Source organism: Conger conger, chromosome 13, assembly GCF_963514075.1.
Source record: "Conger conger chromosome 13, fConCon1.1, whole genome shotgun sequence".
Taxonomy (NCBI): Eukaryota; Metazoa; Chordata; class Actinopteri; order Anguilliformes; family Congridae; genus Conger; species Conger conger.
The window spans coordinates 28,001,897-28,012,944 of NC_083772.1; the positions used below are offsets into that span (position 1 = coordinate 28,001,897).

Consider the following 11,048-nt stretch of genomic DNA (forward strand, 5'->3'; position numbering starts at 1 on the left):
AAAAATCTATATGAAACGTTCTAAACCTATATTTTGCAACGTATTAACCCCCAACTGTAAATAGTGTATATTTGTATATAGTTAGTTTGTGTCAGGTGTTCTTATAATGGGACACTTTTGCATTGTCTCTTCACTTTGTAGTACATTTTTGTAAGTCTTGCAGGCTGTGATTACCTTTGGCTGGAAATGATCTTGCTTATAGAACTAGAGCATATTGATGCGTAGTGATGTATTTACATGAATGAGGAAAATATTATCTGTTACCTATCTGTTATTGTACTAATTGATTCTGAATTGACTGCTGTGTTTCTCTGTTTCTTTGTTTGTTTCAGGTGCACAGAACACTCAAGTTTGATTTTAAATCAAAGATGTGTTTTTTGTTGTTCAATCAAAGTAGCATCTTTGTTTTTTGTTTTGTTTTGTTTTTTGAGTGAAGAGTTTTTGAAATGGCAGTTTTCAGCTCACTCATCATTTGTCTAGCCTTGGTAAGGTGTTTATAAGAAATTGACCCATGTAGTGTTTTGATAAGTGTGATTGTTGACTATGGGTTCACAGTTAAAATAAACGACCTTTTAAACCTTTAATCTCTTTCTCTGTATTTTAAATGTTATATTTTAGATATTTTAGAGTAATGAAGAATTGCTGTAAATGAAAATACAATAGTCAATATTACTGTATAAATTGCAGTAGTTTGTTGTTACTGTAGTTAGTTGTTACAGCAAACCCTGTGGGTACTGGGATTTGTTGTACAGTATGCATAAAATTACTGTATTAATTACAGCATCAATATCACTACTGTAGTCAGTTGTTACAGTAATCCTTGTGGGTACTGTGATTTTTTTTTACAGTGCATGAAATTACTGTATTAAATACAGCATCACTATCACTACTGCTGTTAGTAATTACAGTATCTGCAGTAGTACTGTGATCTCATTCACAGTAGCTTTACTGTAGAGTGAATCACAGCAAATTACAAGCTAATTGCTGCCAGCCAGTTGCTATACATTTTACATTAAACTTTTTACAGTGTAGAGTGGCTTTACACGACAACGGTGCCTGCTGAAAACGGCATGCTTTTGTTGCGTTTGGGCCTTTTGTTTACAGGACACCGGCATTTTGGAGGGCTGAAAACGTAAACTTTTGATAACAGGTTCCAGAGTGGAATTATTTGATAACACCGTCCTTACCATTTCCGTGTAAATTGGTAAGACGCAATTCTTGTGATAACAGTGGGAGTGAGGGGAGGAGGTGGGTGATGACATGAAACTGTGACAACACGGACCCTAATACGAATGCGCGAATCAGTCAAAACACAAGTTACATTACATTACATTACGCATACGCAGGCGCGTGGTGTTATTCTGTGGTGTTGAGTTGCAAAGCTACACCGCCACCCACTGGCCTGGCATGCATACTACAGCATTTCCGATCACAATACCGTAACTGTAACCGTTTTATGTTCCTGGCTATTGTCGGCATCTCACATACGCTAATTCAGAAACATTTCTGTACATTCGTGAAACGTAGCCTATGCCATATGGCACTTCATATGTCAGTTATCGTAAGTGTTCGCATTGGTAAACATCTGTAACAAATGTATTGGGAATAAATATTACATTTGGAAATTGTTGGTTGAATAAATTCATCCATGCATGAATTACGTAGACTACTTAAATAACTGAACTGCTTGTTAACAGTCGCACTGTTTTTATGTAGGCAATAAAGGAAGAAAAATATATATAATTGCACAGAGGGAGCTGTGGGGGTGTCCACTACGCCAGTGGCTACAACCAAATACCTAAAACCACAAAAACAAACTGTCATTTCACATTCTGGGTAGGATGATATGCATGATAATGACCACCCCAAAATTTTATTTCATATTTTTGCATGGCCTAATTTCAAGTTCCCTGCCATTTCCCCTTCTGGATCTGGACAGTGCCAGATTTTGTGGGTTGGGTTTTCAAAGTAGCCTATGTGGGTGTGAGCATGATGAAATCACCCAGAAATGTGAAAAGGCTTCCGCTGAAAGATACATTGTTGTACACTGTGCTTGGGGAGTGGAGAAGGGCAGAGTTTTGTTCATACACTTCAAGTCCACAAAGATTGGTTTCCGGGGCAGGAGGGTGGTAGTGGAGTTAAGGAGTATGCACTTTCCAGCTAATGGGACTCGCTTGTTGTCATGACAGGCTATTTCTGATGCTTTCAAGATGGCAGTTAACTCAGTTAACATTAGCTATTAATAGCTAACTGTCTTGTTAGTTACTAGTAGCTAGCGATACAACTGTACAAAGCTATAATTTAGCCAGTCAACCTAAATAAATATAGATTTGTTACCCCGACTAATGTGTTATCTATCTTATCGATCTATCTTATCTTATCTATCTTATCTATCTTATCTATCGCTTATCTATCTATCTTATCTATCTTATCTATCTTATCTATGGCTTATGTTGCCCTGCTGCTCTAGGATCTGATTTTGCTAAATAACCAAGGAATATTATGTCTGACCCTGGATCAATGGGTAACATATTTTACACCACAGAAAACAGCATCTCTGCTTAGTCAGTAGCTATTCCAACCATAAAATGTCTATTGTTGTGTCTTGTTTGGATAGCTAGCTACCTCTATGCTTCTATGCTTAGCTAGCTAGTCTATATTTGCTTGGTGGTAAAGTAACGTTAACATTACTACATAATTGCGTTAGCTAGCTAGCTATGTAACGTTAAATAAGACAATTTAGCTACTGTGCCATGCTCCAACATTTGTGTCATTTTAATCAATAAAATGACACAATGACGGTTCGAATCCGACCGTCCGACATTTGCCGCATGTCTTCCCCTCTCTCTCACTCCCATTCTTCCTGTCTCTCTATACTATATACTGTCCAATAAAGCTGAAAAAGGGGGGAATCAGCCTTTTTCAGGGGGAGCTTAATTAGTTGAATAATACTGGTTGCACAGGCATTGACTTCATCACAGGCCCTTTGGAGTGCACACTGAACCAGCACAGCGAGAGGAACATAACTGCAAGAATGAAATGTCCCCTGGGGAAAATGCACTCATCACAACCTGAATCTCATATATCACTAAATAAATTTCAAATATAGCTCCATTTATTACACAAAATATATTGCTTATTTGGTAACTTTTCCCATCAGATGTTGTTTGTTATTTTTCTGTGGTTTCAGTACAACGATGTAACATTTTTGAGCAAATAAGCACAGCAGTAACCCAAAACTTGATGCTAGAATTGCAAATATCTCCACAGCTACAGTGAACTTTCCAGGTGAGCTGACATAAGCTGGTATAAAGGCGAGCCACACTGCACAGAAGATCAGCATGCTGAAGGTGATGTATTTGGCCTCATTAAAATTACCTGGAAGCGTCCTGGCCAGAAAAGCCAGAATAAAACACAGAGCAGCCAGGAACCCAATGTATCCCAAAACACACCAGAAAGCCTGTTCAGAACCAACACTACACTCCAGGATTATTCTGGACCGGTCATACTGAGTGTTTTTATTTGGGAAAGGAGGAGCAGTGACCAGCCACACTGCACATATTATCATTTGTATAAAGGTACAAACAGATATGATAAATCTCTGCTGTTTGGGCCCCAGCCATTTCATGATGTTGTTTCCAGGCCTGGTGGCTGTAAAGGCAGCCAGCACCACCAGAGTCTTCCCCAGGATACAGGAGATGCAGAGTGAGAAAGCGATGCTGAAGGCAGTGTGGCGCAGCATGCAGGACCATGATGTAGGCTCTCCGATGAAAACCAGTGCACACAGGAAGCACAGAGTCAGAGAGAGCAGGATGAAGAAGCTCAGCTCTGAGTTGTTGACTTTGACAATCGGAGTGTTCCTGTGGTAGAGGAAAACTCCCAGAACAGCGACAGTCAGGCAGGCTCCTACTACAGCAATCACAGTCAGGGTTAGTCCCATTGCATCGTAGGAGAGGTACTCAATCGCTTTGGGTGTGCATTCAGTTCTGGCTGCATTGGACCAGTAATCATCAGGGCAGGATGTGCAATCTACTGAATCTGAAGGGGAATAGTAATAGACACAATGATTGTTATGTGACTTAAGCACCACACATTCCACTATCGTAATCGGTTCAATAAAGTCTTAAATGACTAATAAAATGCTACACTAAATTTAAGCGAAATCTGAAATTCAATTCATGAACACTGGAAATGCTCATGCAGGAGGTATTACTAAGCTATCTATCTTGCATGGAACTCCTCACGTGGAGAAAGTAATCAAGTGGAGAATTCAATCACAGACAAAATGAATATGTTCGAAGTAATAAAATAATCTACATGAGACAGGTAAAAGCTGACAATAGCCAGAAAAAAAACCTTGCTTCACACAATACAATATAAATCCCCATACTGTACATACTGTACTGTACATGGATATTTGCACTGAACTTACTGCCACAAAAGAAATGCAATCCTTCAGTGAATATAACACTTAGGTCGCTGTCTACATAGTTTAAGTGCATAGTATAACATGCAGCACACACGTCCATTTAGGGCATGGTCAGGCACAATTTTGTTCCAGTTCCAGCGCAAAGACTGGTGCAGGGCTCTTTTAAGCAGTAGCTGCTTCATTAATTAAGAGGTGTAACATGCAATAAAGCAATCAGATTAACATTTTCACATTTTCCCTTCCCTTTAAAGCCAATTGCGTTTGGCCTTTGGCGTAGATCATAGACCATGAAATGACAACTGCGTCTATCAATGACATTCTGTTTGGGTTAGCACCGCACTGTGCCGAGACCAAGGTAGAGCCGTTACTATCAAGAGTGAGTCCTCACCATTCTCATTGCTAACCTTGTCGTCGTCACATGGAACACAATCAAAGCAGCACACAGGCGCCCCACGACGCACAGCCATCCTGCTTCCTGGAGCACAGCTTTCACTGCAGACAGACACCAACACCTGCAACAACACCAACACACTTAAAAGCATAGACATCATGGTACCTTGCCCATATGCACTGACCTCAAACTATTTTGTTTATTTAAATATGTGTATGTATTTAAAAACACACACAGTGAACTTGAATATAACCTGACAAGCAATAGATCACTTGCAACCACCTGCAACACAGTCTTACAAAATAGTTGCATGCATTATAAATGTGAAGTATTGTTGTATATCATAGAATACATTTATTGATGGTTGTCCTGATAAACTATGCATACTGTTTACAGCTTGCCTTAGTCTGATGGCCAGTCCACATGATCGCCTCCTCCTTGATAAACAGCTCATTCCCAATGTCCTTTGCACCATCATACAGACCCACATTAACAAACTCAATATTTCCAGTTGCTCCTCTTTGCCAGTTGATCAGATCATATGAAGGAATTGAATCACCATGTGCATCAAAATCAACTTCTTCTCCAGAAAGAGTGAAGACAACGTCTTGAAGATACTGCTGAACCTTTTACATAAAACAGAACCTTTTACATAAAACAATAAAAGCAATTATACCCATTTAGTGAAGAGAAGTAAGAAATTCCTCAAAAAGATTACAGACTTATCTACTCTATTTAAGTGAAACCATGTTTCAATTGAATTAGATTTTGTATTGAATATACACTCACTGAGCACTACTAATTAATGTGATTATCTAATCAGCCAATCATGTGGCAGCAGTGCAATACATAAAATCAGGCTGTCAAAAGATTCAGTAAATCTTCTCATCAACCATCAGAATGCAGAACAAATGTTATCTCAGCTATTTCGACCGTGGCATGATTGTTGGTGCCAAACAGGCTGATTAGAGTATTTCTATAACTGCTGATCTCCTGAAATTTTCACACACAAAAGTCTCTAGAATTTCTTCAGAATGGTGCGAAAAACAAAAAACATCCAGTGAGCGGCAGTTCTACAGACAGAAACACCTTGTTGATGAGAGAGTTCAACAGAGAATGGCTAGACTGGTTTAAGCTGAAAGAAAGGCTACGTTAAATCTGATAACCACTCTGTACAATTGTGGTGAGCAAAAAAGCATCTCAGAATGCACAACATGTCAAACCGGATGTGCTACAACTGCAGAAGACCACGTCGGGTTCCAGTTCTTTCAGCCAAGAACAGAAAGCTGAGGCTGGAGTGGGCACAGGCTCAAGTAGCCTGGTCTGATGCATCTCGATTTTACCTGAGTAGGACTGCTGGTCTAGGATCTGATTTCCCAAAATAACTAAGTAACGTTATGTCTGACCCTGGGTCAATGGTTAATATACTTTACACCACAAAAAAACAGCATCTCTAGTTATTCTGTAGTTATTCTAGCCATTGAAAGTCTCTATCGGTGTGTCTTGTACATATGTATGGTATATATACACACACATACACAATAAGGCCCAAAGGTATTTTGATAGTGACATTTTGCTTTGTCTGTGTACTCCAGCACTTTTAAAATGACATAACAATGATGTGGTTAAGGTGCTGGCAGTCAGCTTTAATATGAGGGTATTTTGCTCCATATCCTTTTTGTATATAGTCCCACAATTTTAGAGTACTAAAAGAATTTGGACAAATTAACATTATGTATCATAGTTATCATGTTTAATACTTGGTTGCTTATCCTTTGCATGCAATGACTGTCTGAAATCTGCGGCCCATGCTGGGCATCTTCCCAGGTGATGCTCTGCCAGTGTGAGTGTTGAGTTTTGAAAATCAGAACATATTTCTGGAAGATAATGTTCCCTTTAGAGAATTATCTTCCTCCTGCTCCACATATTTTAAACTCTTAACAGCTAAGTTAAAAAACTAAACTCTAAAATCTAAAAAGGCAACACATCTTTATAGTAGATGCAATGCATTTAACTGAACAATCCAATATCAGATATCAACATTTTATCTTATACAATATACACACAAATATACACTTCTGAAGGGCTGCAAAGTTCTGGAGACAACAATGGACTGAGAAGTCCCAGAATCTCCAACAACTGCCAACACAGGAGCAGTGCCAGAACACACAACACTCTGAGCTAAATCTGGTCCATTCAGAATTGCCAGAGCTGCCCTTTGTCCTGCTACATGTGTTGCACAGGAGTCAAAGATTTTGTATCCCAGAGTGAAGTTAGGCAACATGTTCTGACTCTGGTTGATCTCCTCAACAGCCAGCCTCATGGTCTGGGCCCAGCGGAAAGATCTGGGGTCAAATCTGTTCACAGACCAACAGCAGAATGTGACATGATTCTTTTGGAAAACCATTTTCCTATAAAAGAGAAATGAGAACAGTACCTATTATCAGAATAACCTTGACCTCACCCCCAACATTGTGGAGCAGCTGGTTTGTAAGTGAAGTTCTGGTCTGGTGGCTCAACCCTGTAGTGCATGGGGAAAAGTCCTCCAATGATTAAGTCTCCATCAGCCTGGAAATCTGGCTCAAAGTTGCCCTGCAAAGAACATACTGGAGCAGGGATCAGGCTGGCAGGAGTGACAGCAGAGAGGTGGTAAAATAGGGACCACATCACCACCAATGGAGTCGTCATCTTCAGCCAGGCTTAACCCACACACTGGACTGTTGAACAAGGAAGGGTGTTTTATTCACCAGCATCTCACATCTCATTATGTTCTGTATCTCATTGGATTTCATCATCATCGGGAGACTACATGAAAACACCCCTCTGTATTCCCAATAGAAAAGTGCTTATGTGAAATTCCCTAAGCAAGATCATAATAAATCTTGACTTTATAATCAGTTAATCAGTTTGTTAAGTCTTAAGTCAGCATTTATTTATGTATATAAAAATTATCTGAATTATATAGTCTTTTCAGTGGTTAGATATCCATTGTGTAACATAGCCAAGTTCACCAATAATCTTCTTTCAGGTTTACACATACAAATTATGTGGCGTACAGATGCAGTCAATTAAAATGAGTGCAGGATTCTGCAGGTGCTGTGGATTTGCAATGACCTACAATGGTTAAGAAGAACACCAGGAGGCGCAAGGAGGCACAACTGTCCATGTCAGCCATTTTGAAAGTTCAGTCATGATTTTGAAAGGCAGCCTTACAGTAATAACCCTTAATATCTCCCCCCTAACACACTGCATCACTCATTGAGACACAGTTCCTTCTCTGCACCTTCATTGCATGGGACTGTTTGAAAGAAAAGCTCACACAGTGTCCCCAAACATCTGTTTTCCTGACCTCCTGAATCACCCTCTTCCTCTCTCATTTCTCTCAGGTCTCAGTCACTGAAATTATGCAAACAGCATGGGGTGTTTCATGACAAAGCATATATTAATTATATATTAATCTTTGGTGTCATTTTATTTACATTTCAGTAGTCTGAATACTGGTGATACTGGTGCAATGGTCTAATTTCCACAGGACTTAATACCCATCCAGGAACCTAGGAGAAAAATGGGATAATCAGTGTGGAAATCTTCCCACAGTGAAGCCATCTGTCCCCACCCCTTGACCAACACCCGCCACCAAGTGATCTGGGAGCTTCTGCAGCCAAATTCCTGTGTGCATAAATCATGTAGCTTTTCTTGCCAGGTATGAACATTATACTTTCAGACTCATTTTGTATTTTGTAATACTTTTTTTAATGTTTTAATTTGGAATGTAATTGGTTTTAAGTAACCTGCAACCTGCTTTGCTAATAAATTGTCAGATAGCAGTTACTGTGCAGGATTCCTTTTGCAATCAAGGCTAAATTATCAGTCACAGGTCTACCAAAATCTTTCTAAATGTGAGTCAGATTAATGAGGGTTCACAAAGCACTTCATTAGGTATTTATTATTCTTATTTTTTAGACTTCTACTGCTGTAGCCTATCCACTTAGAGTTATGATGCGTTTTGTGTGCAGAGATGCTTTTCTGCATACAACTGTTGTAATGTGTGGTCATTTGCGTTACTGTCACCTTCCTTTCAGCTTTGATCAGTCTGATCATTCTCCTCTGACATCTCTAATTAACAAGGCATTTCTGTCTGCAGAACTGCTGCACACTGGATGTTTTTCTTTGTATTTTTTGCACCTTTAATTGCAAACTCTTGGGACGACTGTGCGTGAAAATCCCAGGAGATCAGCAGCTTCTGAGATACTCAAACCACCCTGTCTGTCACCAACAATCATCCCTCGGTCAAAGTCACTCCATTTTTTCCCCATTCTGATGGTTGATGTGAACATTAACTGAAGCTCCTGACCCGTATCTACATGACTCCTGCCACACAATTGGCTGATTAGATAATCACATGAAATCACCACACATCTGCATACAATGAAAATGCCATTCACAAACACCTCAAAGTTTTGTGTGCCATTTTTCAGAACTGTTCCTGTTTAGCTGCAAGCACAGGGGGACATCACACTCTTTGCACTTCCACAGTGTTCTGTTTTCCCCCATATCCATCCTGCCAAGCATGAACGTCTTGCAGAAAGGTATTATATTTTAAGATGTAATGGTTATAATTGTTCATAAATTCAAAAGAGTGGTAACTTACAAGCACACATTCCTGAATATTCAGTATGCTAATATCGATTGTGCAAGGTCACCCAGTTTTAGAATCCTGGTTGTGCCACTACACATCACGTATGTATTATTTTGAGATGCAGTGGTTAGAGTGTGGGAATATTGAAACGAAGCTGTAGAAGTTGCAGTACACACGGAAGAAATGCACTTACTCATTACGTCCAGTCATCCGTCCCATTTTCTGTAATGAAATGTGTTCCGTGATGAAAGATGTTTATCTCAAAAGAAGTGAATAGCCTATGCGTCTGTATGTCATTGTATTGCACTTTACAGTTGGTGTTCTTGCACAGGGCATCGCCCCTCCCCTCCCAGAGAATAATTATCACCTTGTTTCAATTTGAACATTTCACAGTTTTTCTCAATTGCTTAAACACAATTCCTGAAATACTAAACACATTCTCAAAACTCTACGCACAAACCCCACGACAGTAAAAGTGTTTACCACAACACTATGTTGGAACCACATTTCCCACAATCCCACAGGACAATTCCGTGACATCCACCACGCATGACGTCTAGCTCGGTTCAGCTAATCCCGTAATGGCGGGAGCAATAAACTTTCCCCCTATAAGCGCAAGGCATGTTCTGGGATTGCCCCCTTCTTTGGCCATTCTCTTCGCCTCATTTGCTCCGTGACACGGACAGAGGCTGAATTCTGCACAGAGCACCACCAGGCCTACGGACACACCTAGTTACCTTTCGGTGTTTTCTAGATATAATGAGTTAAAATGTTTTACACGCAAGTTCTGCTCCTATTCCCACACCTTCAAATGCATGTGTTACGGGTGGTGGAGTTTTTGTACATGTTCATAGTTAGATCTGTGTACATGTAGTTCTGTTCTGTTTCGTTGTGTGTGTTTTCCCTCTGGTTTCATTTCAGTAATTCACTTTTGTCATCCCTTAGTAGATTCCTCTGTCAGCTAATCATCTGGATTACCTGCAGCTGGAGTCACCCAATCAACCTATCATCACACACACCCTATTTAAGTTCTTTGTTTGCTCCCAGTCAGGGGATGTGGCAGGTCTCAGATTTCTCTGTTTGTTTGTTTGATACTTTTGATTCTGTTTTGATTATGTAGTTTTTGATTCACTTTTTTTTTTTACCTTTTTCAGTTTACCAGCTGTTTGGTAACTTTGTTCTCTTTTTGTCTTTTTTCTAGACTCAGCCGGACGCAGGGTTCGAGAGGTAGGGAACTTAGGTATCCGCCTTCAGGTCTACATCTTGTCCTGCACCACATGTCGACTTCTCTCTGTATAAGTACAACAGTTAGAGCGGCGACACTAACCCATGTCTTTGGGGTGCTAGCGCGCCTGTCAAGGGGGTTAGGCTAGGGGGATTAGTCCTGGGGTTGTTTTTGTGTGTTTAGGTAGGGTTAGTTTGTTTTGGGCTTTTTCTTTTAGTAGTCGCTGCATAGCTCAGGGGGTTGGGTACATGTTGTGTCTCGGCCCTGTGTTCCGGTTGTTTTTTTTGTTAATAAATTATTGTTACAACTATTTGGTGTCACTGCCTCCTCCATTTCCACACCCTCACTGTCTATGTTACGCCGG

General features: G+C 40.0%; 1 protein-coding gene across 1 annotated transcript; it reads right to left on the reverse strand.

The window, feature by feature from the left end:
* Positions 1 to 3,136: 3,136 nt before the first annotated feature.
* On the reverse strand, positions 3,137 to 7,508 carry LOC133107496 (extracellular calcium-sensing receptor-like). The gene is made up of 5 exons (XM_061216483.1): positions 7,285 to 7,508; positions 6,895 to 7,177; positions 5,222 to 5,446; positions 4,818 to 4,941; positions 3,137 to 4,038 (listed from the first exon to the last, which is right to left on the reverse strand). The coding sequence occupies exons 1-5, from the start codon at positions 7,506 to 7,508 to the stop codon at positions 3,137 to 3,139; spliced, it is 1,758 nt and encodes a 585-aa protein (XP_061072467.1).
* Between the last annotated feature and the right edge of the window lie 3,540 nt (positions 7,509 to 11,048).

Excerpts from the sequence above, each read along its gene's own strand:
- LOC133107496 (XM_061216483.1), bottom strand. The coding sequence starts at position 7,508 with ATGACGACTCCATTGGTGGTGATGTGGTCCCTATTTTACCACCTCTCT. Across the intron at positions 4,942-5,221 it reads GGACTGGCCATCAGACTAAG|GTGTTGGTGTCTGTCTGCAG; the intron begins GCAAGCTGTAAA and ends GTGTTGTTGCAG. Across the intron at positions 4,039-4,817 it reads CAAGGTTAGCAATGAGAATG|ATTCAGTAGATTGCACATCC; the intron begins GTGAGGACTCAC and ends ATTCCCCTTCAG.